At 38.3% G+C, this 23988-nt stretch overlaps 1 protein-coding gene across 1 annotated transcript in view; it reads right to left on the bottom strand.

Annotated features, from left to right (window-relative positions):
* Window positions 1-23988, bottom strand: part of ADAMTSL3 (ADAMTS like 3) — a 179355-nt gene that overhangs the window by 53640 nt on the left and 101727 nt on the right. Inside the window, exons 7-12 of the mRNA XM_008925406.2 lie at window positions 19879-20005; window positions 11977-12051; window positions 6496-6653; window positions 5405-5516; window positions 2596-2734; window positions 986-1036 (exon numbers count right to left, since the gene is read on the bottom strand). Coding sequence (XP_008923654.2) covers window positions 986-1036; window positions 2596-2734; window positions 5405-5516; window positions 6496-6653; window positions 11977-12051; window positions 19879-20005 — 662 coding nt within the window. The remainder of the gene's footprint in view (window positions 1-985; window positions 1037-2595; window positions 2735-5404; window positions 5517-6495; window positions 6654-11976; window positions 12052-19878; window positions 20006-23988) is intronic.

The raw sequence follows: 23988 nt of genomic DNA on the forward strand, positions 1-23988 counted from the left end.
AGGGGAGAGACACAGAATACAATTAGAGAACTTTACAGGATAAAGCTGTAGAGGAAAAAAAAGTTCAGTCTATGTATTGAAGCCAAAGTACATCACAGGACAGCAGATCCACAAGGACAAATTGCTACAGAAATAAACTATGACATTTATATCAGCTGTAATCAGTAGCTCCACTGAGCCGTGTAAGTCTATGATTTCATTCTTATTACTTCATATCTTTACTTCTTTAGAAAAATACACATTATTCATTTCATGACCTAATAAAGCAGAGGTTCAGCTCAGATAAATATGCATCTAACTCCACCAACTATAATTCTTTACATTAACAATAAATGTGGCTCGATGCCTTTTAGTCCTAACATTCTTTACAAAACATCTAAGGCTTCCAGAGAAGTTCTAAATCCTTGTAATTGCTTCAGGTAAAAAAAAAAAATCAACAACAAAAAAAGGCAACAAGCTTTGCTCTGATGACTTCATTTTTGACAAGACATATTCAGACAATTCAGTATCTTGAAAGTGACATGTCAGTCTTGATGTCAATAGACCACAGATATAAAAAAACCCAGAAGAATCAGACCTCTTAAGGGAAAAAGAAATTCTGGAGTCCTGTCTAGGAGATCTGTCCTAAAAAATTGCATACAGCTTTAAAGTAAAAACCTTTCAAGACAAGAATTCACACATGCAATTTAAAGAACATGCTCTTCTCAGCACTACAGCAGAAGGCAGCTTAGGGGGACAACTCTTTATTTTAAGACTTCACATTGGTATTTTCAAGAAGAGCATATTAACCTCTTACTGCTAAGCTAATCATCCAGAACATACTGAATGAATCACAGGCTTCAGAAATGTTTACAGGACTGTTTTAAACTTGCTCTCCTGTGTAGCAAAAAACCAGAAGATGTTTCATTATCTTAGTATTCAAGTAGTGTGTTTGCAGTGAAAATTGTGCTGATGCTGACACATGTGCTATCCTGCTTATACATACCGAGGGAGTGGCTGGAAGTGATCATAGGGCATGATTTCTTTAAATCCATCACTGTCAAAAAAAATAAATATTGCATCATTATTTCTCATACCCGAAACTGTACATCAAGTACACACTTTTATGTGATCATGCCTTAAGTAAGCAATTCCCAGTGAGAAATGAAGGAATGTTACTTCATTACACATTAGCCTGATGTTAAACAATGACTTGTATGATCTTACCTTTCCTGCATGGATAGAGGACTATTCACCATACAGTTTCTATATTTCATACCACCATAAAATATTAAATGAGCAAGCCCTCAGCAGAGAAATTTATTATCAGTGTTCCTTTAGAACTGTGCCACTTTATTAACAAGAAAATATTTACTTATATCTGTAACAAAGACTGCTGAGGAACATGAGTATCAGTGAAACAAATACATCACAGGATTTATCCTAGATAGGTCCTGAATGGTGCTTAGGACCCTTCTAGAGCTCTTTTATGAACCACACAGCATAAAGCCTTACTCCCAATGCTAAAAAATATGGTATTATATCCAGTAGTACTTCCCTTTTCCTGGCTGTATAAACTAAATTTGCAAGTTAAAATATAATTACACCCTTTCTTTCCCTAATTTTCCCATTCCAGCAATGGAACATTTGGCACCCATTGCCATTAAGCTTTATTGAAGTCCTTCTGCTCCATGCAGAGATCAACTCTCCAGGAAAAAAAAAATCTTGAAAGTCTACACATCTATAAATGTTAGAGGTCACTATCAACAATTATGTTCAACAGAAATGAAAGGAAATGGACAGTTTAGCTATAGGAAATGAAATCCATTGAGAGTGTTTCCTTTTCTTCTTGCATATAACTCTGGCTCAGCCAGCTGGCATGTTAATGCAAGGTTCTGGGACTTGATACTGTGATGTTATTTTAAGATTCTTTAGCACAGCCAGGAAACCTCACCAGACAATCCAAAAGTTAGTTTTAAATACTGCAGTGCAATTCAATACAATTTATGTGTACTACAGCCTTTATAATTTGGCATTAATATCCTGTGGCATTTGTACCACAAGGACATTTTCTTGGAAAGATTTTTTTTTTTTTAATTCCTACTTTAAAAAAATCCAAACAAGTAGCCCCAAGCTTTGATTCTTCAAGTGTCAACTCTACAGTACCAATGAAGAATCAAATGTTTATGGTAGGTAAATGAATGAACCAAGTTAAACCATGTGCAAAACCTGTGCGCTGACTGGAGCTCCTGTCTGGCTATTGAGAAATCCTGAATGGCAGCATCAAAAAATCCAAAAGTAGGCAAGCAATCTGTCCTCCTCACACAACCTCACAAAATCCTCATATTAGTGCTGCACTACTCAGCAAAAGACAACGTAGAATTAGCCCTCAAACAAATTGATATTTGCAGTATCTCTGTATAAGCAAAGTGTTCTATTCTGCAACACTGAAGAAGTGCCTCAAATCTATTGGCAGCGGTATCAGCCTTTAACACGTGCAATAATCAACTAAGATTAAGTAGCCCTAAAGAGGAAAAGAACTGAAATCAAGTAAATACAATTGCCTGTTCCTTAGTAACTGACTATATCACACACAAATTTATTTCTCATACAGACCTAGAGGGGCAGGGATCCATGTTGCATTCTTTTAGCTTGGGCTTTGGTTTCTTGTTTTCTGGGTGATAATGACAATAGTGGTCAGGAACAACACGCTTCAGACGAATGTCCACACACTCAGCTGAATTAAGCTGGTAACCTATTGCAGAAGCAAAGTTAAATCTTGTTATGGAAAGAAATTTAAACACCTTGTCCCCTGCTCTCAATAATGTGATGCCCGTTGAATTAATTTTCTGGATTACTCTTTTTCTGCTTGCTTTTAAACAAGGAAACTGTGAGCAGGAACATGAAGGACCAGACTTTCATTTAAGGCAGTTCAGCATAACAATTATATTAACCTGTCTTAACACTAGGTGAGATTTTGGCACTTTATTCTAATAGTATTATAAGAGTAAAGGCATACATATTTTCACATTACACAAGAATATTTGTAGTGCACCAGCTCACTTGCCACAAGGCAAACCTACAAAGCCATATGGTTCTAGTACATGTTCTACAACTTATAACTTCCCTCCCCTGAGGAGGAGTTACCATATATGTTGGAGAGCTATATTACACAGTCATTCATGCTAAAAAAAATAAATACTTAAAACAGAAAGCCAGAGGAATTGAAGATGAGATCCAAAAACATTGCTAAGAAACTGCAGAAAACCAAGAAACAGCTTCAAGAACATTCCTAGTTGAAGAGCCAACAAAAGAAAACTTGAACTACTTGGGTAAAAAAAATAATTCTGTGTGGATACTGGTTATAAGAAGGGATCTGAGTTTTATAAACCACTAGATTCTTTTTTGGCTAAGAAAAAAAGACTCATTCAAAAAAGCTTATTTGGACTTAAACCAAGGAGAGGAGGAGGATGTTCTGGTATGTGCAAAGAAAAAAAGTTTGAAACCACAAGAATTAAAATCAAATAGTCTCAATAAACTAACAGCACAAGTCCCAGTGTCTACCAAAAATGCTAAGTATTGTATATCAATGGCTTCAGTTGTGTGTCTCTTGGCTGATCCAAAGTGTCTTCATGCATGAGAGTGATAACCATAAAGAACTAAGCAGTTCCAGTGCTCAAAGCATCTATGTTCCAGATCTTAGAAGTACTGAAAGGACCCAGAAGATATACCACTTGCAAACAGAAGAAACACAATTTTTAGCCATTCTTGCTCATTAAAGCTTGACTGTGCTTTCTGAGATGTCCCTTCCAACACAAGGAGATTAGAGAACTACATGTAGAAGCAGCAAGAAGCAAGTGAGGAATGGATTCTGATGCCAAGTCTCTGTTGTGAGCAACTTCTTTTTTTACTGCCAGTACAAAATGCCAAACAGACAATCTGGACACTAAACCCACTTTCAGATAACAGGTTAAAGCCAGGCAGCTGCAATACAACTTTCCTACAAGCCTCTGTAATATGCTGTTCCTAACACTACTACTTTCATGACTGAGTAGCTTAGTTTTCATGCTTCTTCAGGCCCTGTTCCCCCTGAGGACTGCCAAGCCCCACTGATAAAGGTACCAGTTTCATATTGTAGGCAGCTACAAAGTAGGGCTTCGAAAACCCTGGATAATTTCAAAGAGATTGACATGTAGCTATAATTTTCAAACCATAACAACAGTCTGAATAAGGCTGGATTTGAGCCAATACCTTTGAAGGTAAATACGTCCCTTGAGTTATCCAGTGTTTACATGTAGTCCTCAAAAGTAACTGTGAGGCTTTATACTTCTTCCCTTGTCAGATAGGTTAAGGAAAAAAATTATAAACACAGTGTGATGGAATCATCAGAGGATATGTATTGCCACTCACAGCTCCAGCAAGAATCACACTTCATGAGGCCAAGTATCTCGTAAGATACAGTAGTTTCCTGTGGGACTACATATTATCCACATATATTGTCTGCATTTCAGATTACAGGGAGGTGCAAGTGCCAAAACGGATGGTCCATCAAAAGATCTCCAGACTCTGCTTGTACTTTAAGCATCTCTCACTCTCTTTATTCATGTCCCAAGTAACTATTTAAACCATATTTGCACTCTCCAGAAAATCCCTACATCAGTATCACTCGCATCCTGGTCTGTTTTGCAGGTGACCTGGGTAATGCTGGCTGAAGGGAAATAGTTATCTGCAGTGTCACACACCCCTCCTACCATGAGGTCACGCTAGTTTTGCAGAGCCAGACATGACAAGCAGTGGGCTGGGCTGGATGAGCTGTAGCAGAGCTGAGCTACACTTCATCTCAGCTGCAGTGTTTAAACCAGGAGTAGCTGCTACAGTGCACCACGTGCTGCCCTAACTACCATTAGGACCAAATGTCTAAGATCAAAGGTATTGATAGGAGCTGTTCTTTAAATTCTATTTACTTATTCTGCTTTCTGTGTAATTAATTTCTCAACAAAATATTTTAAAACTCTCCCTCATGTCTACTACTGAGGCCAGGAATACCATCTTCCTCCATTTCTTGATTATTCTTATTTTAAAATATCTCATTTTGTTTCTTTGCTTACTTTCCTGAAATATCCCTTATGGATTGTGATTTTCCATTTTGAATGTCACATCCTTATTTCTTAGTCAACATTCTTACTCAAATGAACATTGTTTATGGAAGAACATAACTTCAAGTAACATAACATATAAAACCCCCTATGCTGATACTGGCTTAACCAACCTACTTACCTTCTACTCTGTAATTTATTTTGCTGAAGAATTACCAGTGTGCAAAGAAACACAAACATTTAATCAATAAAAACGCAGGGTAAAGGTTGTAAATCAGATACTTTTGATCTTCAGTTGTTACCACTCCTGAAGAATTGCCATTACTTACCTCCTCCACATGTCACTGTGCAGGGGAAGAACTCTGTTTGCCTCCACTGATGACTGATGGGTTGATAGAAAAAGAACTGAACCACGCTCTCTTTTGATCCAGAGTACCTGGTCTGAAGAAATTTCCATTAAAACACATTTGTGCACTGTACTCAACAGTTCATGTCATTTCAAATCATAGCTCATACATAACAGCAGTGCAGAAAGTAAGATGGTAACAGGCATAAAATCTCTACAAAGTCTACAGTAACCATTCAGTTCTCAATAGCTAAGCATTTGAATCTTGCTTTTTTTCCCCCCACATTATTCAAGGTACTAATGTGACTACTCAATCATCTATCCTGGAATGGCAGAGTTCCTAATGGTATTCTTCTGTTTTATTTCTTTTTCAGCAAAAATTTTTAAATTTGCTGCAGAGAGAAGTCTCTAAGTGATCCAAGCACACTGATTCACAGCCAGGCAAGTCTAACTGCACGTGGGATACTGAAGGTGCAAAAGGAAAACTACTGAAATCCTATTTCTACAACGTAACCAATAAAGCCAAGTAGTGTGATAATATTGAAATATTCCTCATTCCCAATGGCATACTGCATGAGTGTCTTCCTTTGGTTGTCAAATATTGATATGTTTCTGCATATAAATATCTTAATGTGTGATGCAAGCCATTGGTATGTGGTCTGGGTAGAAAGAAATTTAAAAGGATTAGAAATGGTCAGTGGCTGGATCAGCAATGTCTAAGGGAGATCGTAGGGCACTGCTGGAAGCAATGCTCAGGTTCAGTAGGTGGCAGTCTGCAATTGGATTAACTCAATCCCCTGCACAGGGTCACACTGATATTCTTTCAGTAACACTAAAACAAAAATCCTGGCCATTTTTACCGTTAAAGATCCTGTGGTACTTCCCACCACAGGAAAGACATTAATCTTGTAACATTTTAAATTGTTTGGATTTACTTAGCATAAATGAACTCTGGACTGTAATTAGGATTCCTTAATTCCCAGCTAAAAGATTTTGTTGCACTGCTACAACCTGATGGACACCCACCCACCCTGCTGCACATACTTTATAAGTTTGCACATACACACATCCCACCTTGACAATGAAATCTGCTCCAAGAGGTCCCTGGATCTTTATGATTTCCCTGTCTGTACTCTTCTGAAATTCAACAGTTGTATTTTCAATGACAAATGTTCCAGGAGCATTGAAACTGTGCTCTCCCTTTTCTCCTTGTAGCGTTTTTGATTCTATAACTGAAGAAGAAATATGCAATTGGTAAACTTAAACAGGATGTTTTTGTTTTCAAGGAAGTCAGAAAGTAATGTTTATAACTTTGCCTTGCAAGTGACAGCTATCTATGTGCATTAAAAGCACCCAGAGTATCTGTGAGAATATTAGCTGCTTCAGGTTATAGTCTGATATATCAACTGCAAGACATGTCAGCAGAGGAATATCTGTCTGAACACACTATTCTTTCATACCAGAAGCATTTCTGAGACAGCTTTTCCTACACCAAGTGCTTTGTAGCACTTGGTGTAACCAACAGATTCAGCAGAAAAGCTGAAAGAAACTCAAAACTGATAGATTCAATATACAGAAAAATAACCCATACTTCCATGCAACTCAAAAGTCAAGCAATCTCAACAAGCAGTCTCCACAGAAGCCTGAATGGTGCCAAACTCATCTGACACTCATCTCAATACCTGTATCACTGTACCAAGGTCATTAACTCCACTCTGAATATTTCCCATGTGAGGAAAAAGGGCCAGGAGGTGGGCAGCTGCCACCCCAGAGGGAGGGATGGCCCTTTCCCAGAACAGGTGGTGATGCAAACCCTTTTTGAGTTGTTCTGCACTCCTTGGAAACAGATTAAACTAACAGCCCACAACCTCCAGAAGACAGATGAAGCATTTTAGGATTAAATCACTTCCAGCAAACTGATTGAACTGTGAGTGGACAAAGCTAAAGGAAGATATTCATAAGGAAGGCAGAATTTTGGGCTCTGGGTAATACAGCATAGAGGCACAGCAAGATACATGATTTCAAATACACTGGTCTGGTTACAATTTACCAGAGCACTCCATGGGAAAGGCATGAATCTCAGATGAGCTCAAGGCAAGCTAAAAGGAACCTTTTGATGAGCTATAAATACTTTCTTTCTCCCACTACCTTGCCTTTTTTGGTACTTTAAACAGAGTTACCTAAATCAGGCTAGATTAGGATAAAAGCATCTGGTTTTACCTGCACTGAAAACATACTCTGAATGCTGCAGTCCATCATTACTGTTTTCTTCCTTCATATTTTTTAAATAAACATGCATTCTGGAGCACCCCCAACAAAGCAAGGAAGGAAATGATAGAATAAATTAAATATCCTTACCAACATTAACCCAAGCTTCTAAGCATTAGGTTCCACTATGCTCACAGGTATAACAAAGATCACATACATGGCTGGAAGGAAGTTTAAGGAAGGATATGTTTCTAGGAAATGACTTTATGTTGATCACGGGATATGAATCTAGTGGTGAATCAAATGTGCTTTGTCAAAGAGAAAAAATAAATCTCTGGAAACCAATGTGCCCCACTGTCCAACACATTTCCATTAGGAAAAAATAGATATAAATAAATCACAGAAAAAACAAGTATTTAGATGATTACTACATAATTTTGTTCGCCACTTCCATGGAAGTTTTCTTTCCTAGTTGCACTAAAAAATAACCTGTTAAAATATCTGTAACTCAGCATTCTTGGATTAGGCTTCTGCAAGTCTTGACCCCAAATTTACACTGCTTAACAGTGAGTAATAATGCATGGTGTCTGTTGTTCTCTCATTTTGTTGAATAAGAGTAAAATCAGCAAATCTCAAGTACTTCCAATTCCACATAAAGTCAGTAGGATACTCAGGAGTACAGGACCCCTTTAAAACTAGCATTTAAGATTACAAGGCAGGACATCCAGCTGGTGCAAAAACACGTTAAAAATGTTAATTTGGTGTCCTGAGCTGCATTTCCTTAGAGTCTTTTTGCTAGTTTTCTTAATAAAAAAAAATCATGTTTTCCTAAGCAGAAACCAAGAATATTGTTCAGCAACCAACAACACAATAACTCCCTGAGAGCTGACATATGTTTACATCAGGGCTATGCTAAATGTGGATCCAAAGCATGTGTTTATTTGCAAGGTCTAGCTATACAGTGATGGTCTCTAACTCTGGAGGTCACACCACTGAAGCTTAGAACAGCTGCTCAGATTTTCCCAGAAGTGTGTCACACAGGGAGATGAGAAGCTGTTCCACAGCACAACAGATAACCTCTGATGCAATACACTCCTGCTCAGTAGTGTCTAGTGCTTGTCGTCACTAAAACAGAGTGAAACGAAGCATCTAGTATATTTAACACATCCAGAACATAGTGATTCTTATCAGGGAGCAATTCCTTCCCAGAAAACTACTTCATTGGTTTTGGAGCAGTAACTGAGAACAAAGGTTTCCTCAACTCTTTTATAGACAAGGTTTAGAAAAGAATTCACCAAACATTAATTTGTTTTACAGGGTCCTGTTATCCTAGAGAGCTGGGGAGTTTGACTTCAGCAGTAAGCTTCCCCATCCTAAGTTAGGGAAACATTTCCTTGAGTGGTCTTTAGGACTCCAGATGTGCAGAGTCACATGGACAGGAAATTCTCTGGAGTGCTCACCTGTTTCTGTGCCTAAGAGGACAATCACTGGTGTCAAAGACCTATAACTGTGTGTCTGTGTGTTACTTCCCTTACCTCAACAAAAGGAATGTTTCCCCTTGGAAAAATGCTTTGCCCAGCTGTGCATGGAAGCCCTACAATGAAAAAGCTCCCATGCTCTTGGTGGCAGAAAGGAGTAGGGCAGTGTGGAGTGGGGAACCCACTGCAGATACCTCACTGTGTAGAGAGATGTATGGAAGAATTCCCAGGGATTACTGCTCAAAGTGCAGTAAGCAGTAAGTCAAGTTGCTACTCAAAAGCTGTTTCTTTTCCATGTGATTAATTTGTAGACAGCACAATAGAGGGGCCCAAAAAAACATGCATTTTTTTCAAAATGCAAGCAGCACTGTCTTCCTCTCAGCATCTGTCAAAGACAGAGCAGTGCACAGATGCTCAGCTAAACACTGTCACCTAATGCAAATCACTGTGAACAGAGAAAAAAATGACAAAAATCAGTTCCCTTTAGTGGTGTTTAACCTCCCTAAGTTCATGAACTCAGTTATCTAGCATTAGCCACTTGTAAAAATATTAGCTTCTGGTTTTCCTGTTTCTTCTGCTGGAGGATTAATTTCAGGGAACTTTCAGTCTTTCTTTTGATTTTAATGCTTTTAAAACAGTTGCTAGAAGAGCCACAATACAGTCCAAATCAAAAACAAAACCAACACAATGAAACATTTTATTCAGACCCATTTTTGTGCTAATTACTTGGTTGTTTTCCACCAAATCTTTCACAAAACCCAAGCAGACAGAAGTACAGGCGGGACCTGTTCATAAAAAAAAACAAAGTAACATCTTTGCTTTCTAATGAATATGTTGTCTGTTTTAAAGTGCCCATACAGACAAATAAAACACTTTCTAACCAAAGAAATGCAGTTGTTACTCAAACAGTAACTGCTGATTGCAAAACAACGCTCAGAGCATTTGTTTCAAATCCATTATATGCTACATCTCCAACCACATTTCCATTTTTGATTAGTCCAGCAGCTGTGTTTCCCTGGAACAAGAGCAGATCATAAACCCAGGATGAAGCACGACAGAACACAAGATAAAGGGAAAAGTGCCAGACACTCCATAGAGCTCTTCGAGTGTTTGCTGGTGCTGCTGACTTCACTTGAAGAACAAATACATATTGGCAACAGGAGGCAGTATAAATTTTAACAATAAGTAGTCCCTGCTTCACCTGTTAAATTCAACTCCTTGCAAGTCAGGAAGAACATCTCTGACAAATGGAACCTGCAATTATAGGTGTTTTGGGTTTTTTTTTTAATTCTGCCCTTAGTTATACCAGCACGTCCACGCAGAATTCAATGAATTTGCAGACAAAGGATCATTTGATATTTTCTGTTAAGCAACAAACACCCACAAACAAACACAGAGTGGAAAGGTGGAGGAGCAAGTTGTCCCAAAGCACACCCCAAGAAGGGTTCTTCAAGACCTCTCTATGAAACCAGAAGCGATTGCCACCTCTCTCCCCACACCAGCTCTCCATTGTTTTTCACCTCTGTCATTTTAATTTTAGGTAAAAAAGTCTAAATCCTCCCAGATTTGCAAACAGATGTGCTGGGGGAAGTGGTTAAAGGAACATTTCACAATTCTCGTCCAGCTGGAGAGCCAACTAACAAAGGTGATGCCAAGCCACAGCTTCTTTACGGAACCACCCTGGGTAGGAAGCCAGGAGCACTCTGTGCTTAGTTACCGTGCTGCCGCTGCATTCCTCAGGAGCTTTCCAGAAATCCCCCAGGAGCCACTGAATCTAGTACTTTTTCCTCATGCAAAACTGCAACAACAACTTCCTTCTGCAGAACTACTTAAGACCAAGAGTCCTGACCTGAACTGGTCAGGATCACTCCTTCCTACATCCCCTGCAACAGTATTAAAGGAATATTATTTATTTCAATATAAGTTCAGCTTTATACATTGTTGATGTCACCAGTATATCTGGAAGTTATTTCACTCTGGAGCTGTTCTGTAGTGGGAGTTTTATTCAATTTTTTCTTTGAAAGAATGCAACAATATATTCTTGAAAGCAAACAAATAGATTAGCATTTTTCCAATAAAATGCATTTCTGACTTCTGTTTACAAATCTCAGAAGTTCTTTTTATTTCTGTGATTCAGACTAATTCTGCCACTTTAGCTAATAAAAAAGTTGTTCAAAATATTAAATTAACAGTTTATTTCATTGCTTGGTATGGTAAGCTTACGACTGAAATAATTCATTCTCTATGCAAACTAGGCCTATGAGTGAAGAAATCACCACAAATACTGCCATCAACCTTACAGAAAATATTCGGAAACATATGTCTAACAGAATAGCAAACTGTTTCTCATTGGTGGCATGTAATGACCAAAAGAATTACATGGAAATAGCACTTGTGTAGTTGTTCTGTACTTCATTTGTACCTGGATTATTCAGCCTTGAAAACCACTCACTGACCAAGTGTGACCTCACCTGGAATATTTACACCACCTCAGATGCCTCAACAGAAATCTGGTGCCAAATTATACAAGTGTTATTGATTCCACACACAACCCTTTGGAAGTAATTTTTCTGCGTGTTGCTCAAGAGTGTAATGTATTTGAGACATCTTACATAGGAATTACTTGGTTTAGAAAGTAATCAGTTTAGAATCAGTTTAGTAATCAGTATATATACATTTTATTTTTACTAAGCAGACTTTCCAGTGTTCTCTAGGACTATCTCCAGGCTGGATATTAAAGATGGGAAGAGGAATCAAGGTATCAAGGTCATGATCTTACCCATATTCCAACAGTTTGGATTAGTTCAGATACAAGGTTCTGCTTTTATGTCCTGCCTATGTATATGTACATAAAACAGCTCAGTCATACCAAGGTGTGCTGGTCCTTTCAGGGTAATTCTCACACTGCGACTCCCATGTGGAACAGCAATCACAGTTTCTTCCCCTAGGAAAATTAAACAACTGTATTAGAAGTTATCTTTCATCAGGGAATTTGTACATCACGTAACTACACCGAAAACTGTCAAATGTGTCCAAGAAAATATTTCACAGGTTTCACAATTTTTCTATTAAAAACAGTATGGTATTTTATTAAGTACAGTATACTGAGTCTGTTTGCTATGTTCTGCAACTGTTCAGACCTACGAATGGACCTGCAAATCTTTCTTGTTCTTGGAAAATGATTTGCTATTAACAATAACAAATGAAATGTCAGTTGTGTATTAGGAACATATTTACACTCTGTTGTCCTAGTTTTATTTCCTAATCACTGAATTGACATAAGGAATCTGCTAAGTAGTTCTTACCCCTTACAAAAATCTGCAGCTGTTCAGTCTCATTTTGCCCACACCTCATTTCCTGCTGCAGGTCACAACTTTAATAAGTGGCAGGACTTACAGGAAATAAATCATCTACTTAACACTAACCCTTAACCAATTACAGACCAGTTAAGAGCAAATATATAATAGCTATAAGGGATATGTTATAAAAGAGTGTCTGCATCTAACTCACCATATAAGATCATTTCTTCCAGTAAGAGCCTCAATTTAGAATTAACTATAAACCAAACCAGCCCTGAGCAGGACATGTCAACACAAAACAGCTTTTGGCCGCCTGAAAGGCTTCTTCATACATAAAAGTGCAACACACTTACTTCAGTGCATTTTACAAAGGCAGAAAGTTATTAGTTTCCATTTCAAATGTAGGAAATCTGTGATTTGCCCAAGAAAATCGAGTTAACAGTCAAATCAATAGGCTAGAGTCTCTTGTGCCAGCAAAAGCAGTGCTCTCAGGAAAGGGTATGCACAGGGATATCCACAAAAGGAAGAGAGAAGCATCCAAGGGGCAAAGTACCAATGTGCTGTCTCCCATTTCCATCGTCACCCAACTGTACATCTCCTGCAAGGCAGGACTGGCAAACATGTGCCCATTGCAGGTACAGCCCACACAAGATGCTCTGCTCAGTGATGGCACCAACACACATCCAGTGGCTGGTGCAGAAGTTCATTTTTGCAAATTCAGAAACTAACGTGATTTGAAGGTCAGTGATACACTGGGGCCAGAATTACTCATACAATATTTAGAGGAAGAACAGTTGAGTTCAGTGTTAACTAAAAAACAGTTGAAAAATGTTTCTTTCCACTTTAAACCGGACTCCCCTATAGTAGATGCTAAATTATCAGCTTCTGGTTTACATCTCCTTAGCATAAGTATGAAATCCTGCCAAATGTTCAGGATACTTCAAGCAAATGCTGCAATTATTCCTTCTGAAATAAACACCTTCTTATGTTACAGTTTTTATATCGTCAATTTCTAGGAAGGACATTTAAATACAACAATTTATTTTGGATGTAATAAAATATGAGCTTTATTAATTTCATACTTGAGTATTTCACCGGGGTGAAAAATACTACAGTAAGAACAATAATACAGCTAAGGAGTCCTGGAAAAAAACGTTAACTACTGAACCACTTAATATCTTTTTGCATCTTGGTTTTTCATCAGATGAATTGCTAGAGATAGCCAGAAGGTAGTGGGTGTGTATATCTTTAAAGTTAGGAAATAACTACTGAATTCACATGTGCTCTACAGTATTTGAGAGAAAGCAGGTTTGAGGGGCCCATATGTCCTTACTTGGTCAGGATTGTATCCCATCTCGACAACCAAGGAGCAGTCACAGCACAAAACCTCAAATAAAAGTCTGATTATGACCAGTTCTGAACACATGCAACCGCTGTTCTGAAGTGGAACCAAGGGCAGTCCATGCTGCACAGACACAGTCCAGGTTTACAAATGTGCAGATGTGTGTAGGACTGATACTCCTGAGAACAACCAGGGTTGTCCTGCTGTGCTTCCTGCACCTCCTCACAGAGAGCTCTGCTCGCCTCGGCAGACCCTGCTGATCCCTTTTCAGGATGCTTCACATTCCTTTAGCAGTACTACAGACATTCCACCCTCACCGAAGCACTCTCTGATATGGTCCAAAAGTCTCATGGGGGTGCTAAATTTGGTGTTTCTCTGCAGCAGAGACAATATTACCAGAAAGCATTTTATTTGCATTAGAGGAGATGACTAAGTTCACTGCCACAGCAACACTCAACCTCTGCAGCCCCACAGACCTGTCGAGAAGTCTGACAGCAGATTTTTGTAACCTGACTGAGATAATTATGACTTAGGGCAGTCTTTCCATGAGAATAAGTAAACTATAGGAAAAACTAAAAGTGAGATTTTTGGAATTCTGAACAAAGATGAGGGTTTGGAAGAAAAAGGGACATAACCAACCCTAAGGGACTCCTCCTTCTAAGGACAGCTTTAAGTTTTGATGAAACAGTAGTTATGCTTGTCCAGGTCTGGCTCCAAAACCATATATTCCAAAAGTCTCCAATTCTCAGTTGAATATAATTCATATTCTTAAAGAAACACAAGGCTCTGTAAACCCATTTAAAAATGGTTATGCTGTACATTTTCCATTAAATCAGTAGGATCCACACAGTTAAAAGCAGTGAACTCTTAAAAAAACATAAAGGGAAACTGCTACCCTGAAATCTATACCTAGAATTTTCGATTATCGTTTCTTTCCCTTATACTGTTTCTGTCTCTTTGGAAGTTAATTGCTGATCTTTGTCTAAAGTTGAAAACGAATAAGCCCCAAATCATCCGGAACATGCAAAAACTCTAGACTAAAATCTGAGCTCAGATTAGGGCTCACCTTAAAAACTCAGAAACAGGTGAGATATTGTGTCTTTATTCTAACACTGCTTCCACAGAAGGGATTCCAATGGCATGTGAGTCATCTTTCTCCAGCACCTGCTTGAAATGGGCTTTTTGCTCTTACCCAGGGACTCTCAGCACACACACTACACACAGCACTTGCTGATTAAGCTCCTGGATTGCTTTTACTTTAGATGTCAAGGTTTGATCCTGGTTCTATGGTGTTAATGTGGATTTAGACTTTGGATCTCAATGAGAGTAAGATCAGACTCCCTGCTATGGTAAGACTGGGAGCTAATCCCTAGGATCAAAATAAAGGACCCACATTCCTAAACTCAATCCAATTCAGCAGGTTTTATTTATTTTTCCATGTGGGCCATGGTGGACCCATTTACTGTTTCACATATGGGCCAGTTGGGATTTTTCCCTCTCTCCTCATTCAGCAGGCCAGAGGGTTTATTTCAGGTCTATAAAAACTGTTTCTTTCCATGTATTTGCTCAGCACTTATTCACTAGTTCCCCAGTTCTGATCGAAAAATACAAATAACAATAATCCAGGAACAACTACCAGCACACGGGAACTAAAAAGCTCAAAATATTTGGAGTTTTATTGCCATGGTTTCCCTCATCTACTCTAGCATGAGGCATGATTTCAGAAGTCACTGCTGCTGGGATATGTGCTGACCTACGACTGACAACAGTCTGGGCAAAGGCAAACACGTGCTCTTTAATAGATACCTGAACTAGGTAAGTATGTGCTACTGAAAGCAGCAGTTATATATCTTAACATTAAAAGTCACATTGTAAAATGTGTATGGGCACATCCTTTCTGTCCTCTGAGCCCTTCCCTCTCCAGTCTCATACTCTTCCACTTCCCTGTACCTCTATCCCTCTGTGCACTGGCCTTATGACTCAAAGCTGCCTCTTCAGCTGAGAGTGCCACTTCTCTGCATTGCTGAGCAAGTACTTCTAAGGTCTTGTAACCTGCTTTTGAGACAGTAAGGCCTCAACTCAGTCACATACTTACTACTTCTGGACACCTCTTCTCCACTTTGTATGCACTGTAGAAAACATACAAAGATGTATAGTAAGCAGCCCATCAAAAGAATGGATCTCAAAAAAATGCAGTGCAAAATTAGTAATGAAATAGTCAATGTTCAGGTAAGACAAGAGAGATCAGTAAAGAAGGAGGCTTCATATTAGCTATAACAGCCCCAAGTAAACCAATCAAACTAAAGAGATATGCAGACTGAAACAGCTGGTGCTGAAGACCCAGCATCCACACTGCACACATTGCAGGTGCTTCACTGGGACTAACTCCAGCCTGATCCATGGACTGTATAGTCAGGAGCTGTTGGAGAATATCAGGTGCTTTTCTGGGACACATCTTCTGGTTTAGCTTCATCAACACAATTCGAATATCCTCTCCAAAACCATTCCATGATGTGAACTGATGAGCAGCGTGTTAGGACCTTGACGAAATTTGCTTTAAAAAACACACTCCTTATCCAAAATGAAATGCTAATGTGTTGGCACCTATCCTTCCACACACACAGTTTTCATGCCAAATCAGTCCCAATTCCCTCTCCTGGCTTTACACATAGTTGATTTTTTCCCTTCCTCTCCAAGTGTTTTTGACTCCATCTCCCACCGCAGTTCCTTATCTAATCTCAGTCGTCTTCTCTTCCTATTTTCCTTGACTCAGTGTTTCTGTACAGCCAGGCCTGTATCCTCCACCCACCTTTTCATATCTGTCTTTCCTTCAGCGTATGAACTAATGGCAAATCTTTCTGTTCAGTCAGTCTCATCTTGTCTTTCCCTCTCCTTATGTGATCTCCTCAGCTCTGGTCATAAGTTTGAAGGCCAGAAGAGTTAGAAGCTCTCCATAAAGTCTCTTTTGAATGCCTGAATGTGAGGTAGACATCGTAGACTTCAACCCATGATACCTGTTCTACACTGCAGTAAAGTAGAAAAGCAAGAGCAACCTCATGGAAAATTTTTAACAGTCCATTTCTGTCAATAATGTTAATTTATTCTAAGGAAGCTGCGCACATATGATCTGTATGCAGTTGGAACTTGTAACAAGCCAGAGAACACTTACAAGGATTAGTTTTCAGAAATGTCAGCTGTTAAGATTCAAGAAGCATCTTGCAAGAAAAGGTAGAGGTTGTTTTGTTTTTTAAAAGATTGTCATAAAATATATGTTGATGTTCACAGACATTGCAAAAGACTTGTCCATGACCAGAAGACCACTGCCTGCCAAATTTCAAATCCCTGATCTGTGATCAAGTCCAACAATGGGGGATGTTAAGACATATTAAAGAAAAGGTTTCAAGAATGTTTTGACAGTGGGAAAAAATATATTTTTCTCCGCTGTGTCCTTGGAATACGCTGAGTTGTTTTGGCTGAATTTTCTCCAAAACATTTACCTGGCATGAAAAGTTTCTGACACAAGTGTTGAATTTTGGCAAATAATCCGCTGTGTAAGGTGAAGTATCAGGCAATCTTGACAACTGGGGTTGCTAGCTCCACATATATTGATTTCAAAGAGGGGAGAAAACGTGAGGTAGCAAGTTGTCACAAAACTGAGCCATCTGATGACATTCAAGAGGTAGTTGGGCCAAAGGCCTCTCTTTAGATAAATGACCAAAGTGAAATTAGGTTTCTGGTTCAGTGTGCTTGGGGTTGATGGTATACAAACATTTGACAAAAAGTGACCAATGGTTAGTTACACAAGTGCCACAGGAAATAAAGCACATGGCAAGAGGAGATTCAAACAGTTACACAGCCATCAACAGTGAAAACTCTTGTAAGAAGCTTTTTAGCAAAAAGTTAAGAAAGGTAAAACTTGCAAGTATCTTGCAGTTTGGGAATTAAGTAAAATCAGACTAGGACAAGTCCGTGCCTTCAACTTCACTCCCTGTAAATTTCTGAACCAGCCTCTTCTCTTCTTCATTGGTATCAGAACCAGAACACTTTCCTACTGTTTCTTGCCAACAATAGTGCAGAAAGCAGAGATCAGGGCCCAATCCTACAATTTTTCCATGTGCAAAAAGGGCAGTGGAGTTAATGGGAGTTCCATGCCTATAGTACTAGAAACATCAGGCCCATGATATCTCACTCCCCAATGGGACGGTACGTTTTACAACCTATTACACTTTTTGTTTGAATATCATTAGTCAAACCTTTAATCATTTTACCAGAATGTTAGAATCTGGCTTGCTGGCAGAAGTTTAACTTGCTTTGTCTTTCAAAGGCAATTAAGTGCTAGTGGAAAAAATAAAGAACTTTTGAAATGACCATTCATTTCATATTTGCAAAACAGTAAGCTCCCTTTCAGTGCTATTTAGTTTTCTGATCAAAGACATTCATTTAATGTAAAAACATGTAAAAAAGACAATAAAACAAAGTGAGTCCTTTATGAGAAATCATTTGCCATCAATGCCTAAATTTCTTTGTCTAAAGTAAGGACTAAGATAACCAGGCACTTTTATTTTCCATTATGCCTCTTTTTTATAATAAAATCTTTGGCTCTTGCTTCCCTTCCTGTTCTTTAATTTGCTTCATTGAATAGTAAAATTCACATCCTGCTCACAAACTTAAGCTCCCTCTTAAATACATGTCTGCCATGTGTCGATATTTTACTTCCTAACACTAGGTCTGAAAGCTTCCAAATTACTATGCCTACCTTCACTAATACATTAGGACAAAGAAAGGATGGTTTTATTTTCACACACAGGATGATTATATGGAACTGCTTCCATAGTGTTGAACAACTTGACCCATAAAAAGATTTTGGCCCTGTCACAATACCAAGGAAAACATCAAATCTTCTGACTTTAGTAGCATGTGTACTGTTTGGCTTATGTCAATGGTAATTAATTCACATCATCCATCTTCCTGCAGTGCAAGATAAAACCAAAGCTTGGCATAACTGACATCTTTCCTCAGAATAATCTTTTTCCATCTTTAAATTTAAAGAAATCTTCAAGAACCACTGAATTATGACAGAGGAAACAACGAACCACAGGTATTCTTCAAGGCAATGGTAGACCTTCCACCAAATGATGCCAATTGTAGCCAGCTCTCACCTGAGCCAGAACACCACAAGTGAAACTTTGCATACTGACTTTAAGTGCACCCTTGCATCTTGTGACTTTGCAGGATGGTAATAAACCCCAAAGGACCCATCCCCATGTGACAACTGCACATGACAAATACATATTGTGAGTTCCAAAACAGAAAAAATGATGTGAGGCGACTATCCCATATGATAAACACACAGGACACATGCTGTGAAATTCCAGGGAGCATCATCTATGGCAGTGGGAAGCACAAGTGTCAGAGGTGAGCCTCTGTGGGACAAACTTTGCCCGTTTATCCAAATAGCCAGACTCTTAAGACTCCAGTAAAGGGTCTAATTCTGATACCCCTCCTCTTTTATATTTTCAGTGCCACTGGGACCTACAGAGTTACTTGTAGATGTTAACTATTTTGAAAAAGAATGGTAAACTTTGAGCCAAACACACAAAAAAGAGACAGAAGTATTATTCCCTTTCACTTTGTGCTTTTTGTACCATATAAGTAGTTAACTTGCCCCTGAAGTTCAACTGTCTTCAGACACCAAAAAAAAAAAAAAAAGAAAAGAAAAAGCGAAGTTAATTTGAAAAGCAGACACTTTCATGCACAGGCCACAATTTCCATAAAACCACCTATAAGATGTTTCCATGATTTAAAAACATTGCTGCAGCATCACATATACTGCAACATGAGGATACCCTCTAAAATAAGATGTGCATCTTGATGGTTATTCCTGATAGAAAGAATTGAGTAGCTCTAGAAAAAAAAGTGCATATCTCAAATTCTTTCCTAGCTATACCCTAATGTGTGGTATCCCTCATGGAATTTCAATAGGCTAATCTAGCACAGACTTTAGAATAAGTAGCTTTGTAAAACTGCAAACAAGTACACAGTTAAAAGGTCACTCTGCAATATGCATGCTAATAGACAAGCAGAAAACACAGTCAAGGACAAATTATCATAGGATCAATTTGCAACCTACTTTTTTCTGGTGAGACATGTGCCTTAGCTTGTCCCCTCACAAGCCTGCATGTTGAACCATCTCCTGCACAGATTCCACAGTTGTCTTCCTTGGCATTGCTCCCAAGTTGTCGATCACAGCCTACTGCCTGCCAACATCAACACCACAGTCAGAAGGAGGGTAAAGCTGTAGTAGACATGCTCAGGTTTCTGGAATTTTATTTATTATGTTATCCTTTTGATTTTATGAGTTGGCCTCATTCTATCAAAGCATATCTTGCTATTTAGGATTTTAAAAGCACACTGCCATTCCATGATTTTAATGATGAACCACAACAACTGATATATTAAGTTATTCAAGCATAGGAAATACATGAATCCGTTTCCTGCTACTTATGTGAATGAATACCATTGAGCATTATTCTTTCCAACACAAGGGATAACTATGTTATTTACAATTTGCTTTTCATCACCTGTTTAATTATGTCTGAGAAAGGATAAATGCAATGAAATAACCCAAGTTAAAAATTTAAAGGGCACTCAGCCTTCAGCTTCCTAGACAAGGAGTTGTGGGCAGTGCTAATATTCTAGTGTCTTGGCCATTAAAAAATTACCTGGCACTCACATAGATCTCCTATTTGCCATCCTCATCAATGTCAATCACATAAACATTTGCTAGCCAGGTTTTAAAGAACTTGGATGATTCAGTTCTCACTTTCGACTTTTTTGGTTTATGAATGTGAGACCCAATCTATAAAACTTTCCAATGATTTTTATAAAAACACCCAAACTTAAACATTGCCAAAAATTTGAAAAGCAAAGTTTTTGAAGAACTGTCAACTGAAAACTCTCCAAATTATAATGAAAACATTTTTCCAGGTTTTCGCTTTTCTTCGTATCAGTCACTACACAAGAAGGATGGGAATGAGAATGGGAAGACAAAAAAGAATAGACAAAACTGACTAAAAGCACCTTTCTGAGGAATGGAAGATAAATATTTGGCCTCACCTATTTTACTCTTCACCATTTCATAGAAGAAATTTTCAGGAAGTACCAAATGCTGAGCAATGTGGTAAAAAGCTCATCTCCAGCTTCAAGTTTCCTCAAGTCAGCCTATATGTCTCTTACATCCACATATTCCTGAGAAGGGCAGCTAATTTGTCATGGATGTGTGTATTTAACCAAACTCCAAACTGACAAATGGATAGAAAGCACTCTGGAAACTCACAGTTAAAAAGCAGTGCTAGAATTCTGAAACTGGCCAGCACACACCCCTTCCTATATAAAAATGCTTGGAAGGGGCAGTCTGAGCTGCCAAGATCCACTGCATGTGTGCTGTGCCAAAACTGACACACGATCCCCTTGGAGAGAGGAGGATCGAGTCCACACAGAAGAGGCAGGGTTGGGTCTTCCAGTCTGAGTTAACACACACACACACAGACACACACAAATCATGCACATCCACTGCCAAACACAGAGAAATGTAATCTCAAAGTTTCACGTGTCTATGGAAAAGGAAACAAAGCAGCACCACCTCCCCCTTCTGCCCCTTTCCCTTATTTTCCCAACTCTCCACATCCTGCACTCCCCTTTAGAGGAGAACATTAAGAAGGACAGTTCATGGTACTTCAGTTGAGAGATATTGCCTTACTCAGGGCTTCAGATTTACCATAGAAATCTACATTAGCAGCTGGAAATTATTTTATTCCTGCAAATTAAGGGGATCTTCATCCTATGCAGCCCAGCGAAGAACTCATTTTAAAAAGAAATAAGCAGTCTAACAACAGTAAATCATTTTAACAGAAACTTAGTTGTGAAAAGATACACAAAGATACTACTAGCACATGGAGGTAAATTGTTAAACTACTGCAAGTGTAATCTCTCCCCAGATCTCTCAAACACATTTCCATTCCATGCTGTAATCTCATTTCCTAATTATTAAAAACCTGTTTATTCATTCATCAATTAATTTCAAAGGAAAAATGAAGCTGCGTGTTGGGATACTCTGTGTGAAAAAGTGCTACTTTTGTTAGTTTAAGCTGTTGCAAGTCTTTGTTGGGAGGAGGGCATTGAGCAAGAACAGCACTTGCAACACCAGCCCATTAGAGTCCAACATGATAATAACAAACATCCACACTGAGCTCTTACACACAGTCCCTATGAAAACAAACTCTTCATTGCATGTAACAAAAATTACACAACTGTGCAAACACAAAGCACTATTGTGTCCAACGTGGAATGAAAGAAAAAGGATAATCAGCACAGCAGCATACTTTAGAGGACTGTTTCATAAAGTATTATTGCTTATTTTTTAATAATACACAAATGCCACAGAAATAAAACAGGAGTGCTAACTGCAAGGAACTTGGATGTGGGAAAAGCTTTACAGCTCCCCTGCCAGCAAAGGTGCATTCACCCTGTGTGGACTTCCTTCCCAGATTATGTTTACATCAACTGTTAGGAATATGAGAAATTATATCCTGGAACACAATTTAGAAAACAATTCGAATTATTATCACAATTTTGGCCTGAAGTGAGCACAGAATTTCAGATTTTGTTTAACTTGAAGCACCTAAAAATTCTGCAGATTTTCATGTGACGAGCATCAAATTTAGAGCTAATTCAAGAATGGTGTGAACATTAGGATGGTGTTTATTTCAAACCTGAGTGTCCAGAGCTGGCCTTTTTTATCTGTTTGTAAATCCCTGAGAGGGTATTTCTCAGATAAGCTGGACAACCACAGATATCACCAAAACAGGAGGAAGCTGGAAGGTATAACTTTGGAAACTGGGTCTCTAACACATACAGTATTGTGACACCAAATATTATAAATTTAAGATATTCATATTTTAGCCAATAACTATTGGAAAAACATAGTGTCTGATGAAACATTTTGAAGATGGTACATTTGTATTTGCAAACAAAGCTGCAACAAGGACAAAAAAATGATAAATGGCAACAGCCTTCCTCTGCTCACACAGCACCTCAGCCAGCCAAAGAGACTGATAATTTTCACAATTAAGGCATTTGTTAGGGTTAATTTACCTCACATTGCTCACTGTTTACAGAGCAAAAGGATCAACTCTAAATATTACAGGCAGACTGGGAAAACATCTGCAGGCTTTTAGGGCATAGTCAGAAATTATATTAGGTGATCTTAACATAGGCTGAATAAATGAAACAAGTCCCAGCAAGGATTGGGACCCTGTGAATTTAAGAAATCTGTAATTCTAAATACCATAATTCCAAAAAATTATACAGGTATTGTAATGACTAGGTTGTAAGTGAGCTCCTCAGACAGCAGGGAGAATACTGGACAATATGTAACAAAATAAATAATAAGTAGAAATTTAAGATATAAAGAGCATTGAGGAAATGGGCACCATGTGCATTTAAAAAGCTGTCCATGATGGGTATCTGTGAATTTGGATATGGCAAGATTATTTTCGGAAACAGGTGTCTGATCCATTATTATTTTGAGACAAGCCTGAACATGTTATTTGCCTATGTTCTTATAAAAGAGAAAAAAAAAAAAGAAATATGACAAAAAAGAATACTGTTTTCTCACAAGCAGCTTGAATAGAAAGCATCTGGTTAAGCAGTGAACAAAATGCTTGTCTGCTTCAACAAACTTCTAAATGTTATCATGGCAGTGCTATTGTGAAAGACAATACTGAAGGGTGTTAAATGCTTTCTAGCATGCTTCAAATAGTTCATGTAGGTTCAGAAAGGCAAAGGAAGAGCAAAAGGTCAGGGTATAAAATACAGTAATATAGATGAAAGACAAGAATGAAATTGCTGCTGATATGGTAGAAGTGACTATGGAACATCACAAATAGTTTTGCAAATATGAATCCAAAAAATCACTCAGAAGCTCCCACAGCTGTTTCTTGAGGTCATATTCACTTAGTAGGGTTCCAGCTGAGGAATTAGACTTAAACAAAGAAGTTAATGTAGCATGTGAATTTCAATTTGTGAAGGTCCAAGTATAATCTGTTAAATTCAAGAATCTTCCTTTCTTAAGATGTTCATAATTAACTATGATGAGAAAATGGACAGGGCTAAAGGAGACAGAACTTTAACTGCAATTTGAATATGGCAAAAAAGCACCATAGTGAAAAGCATGGAAAAC

This window comes from Manacus vitellinus, unplaced genomic scaffold (genome assembly GCF_001715985.3).
Source record: "Manacus vitellinus isolate BGI_N305 unplaced genomic scaffold, ASM171598v3 scaffold_16_pilon, whole genome shotgun sequence".
In the NCBI taxonomy this organism is placed as follows: Eukaryota; Metazoa; Chordata; class Aves; order Passeriformes; family Pipridae; genus Manacus; species Manacus vitellinus.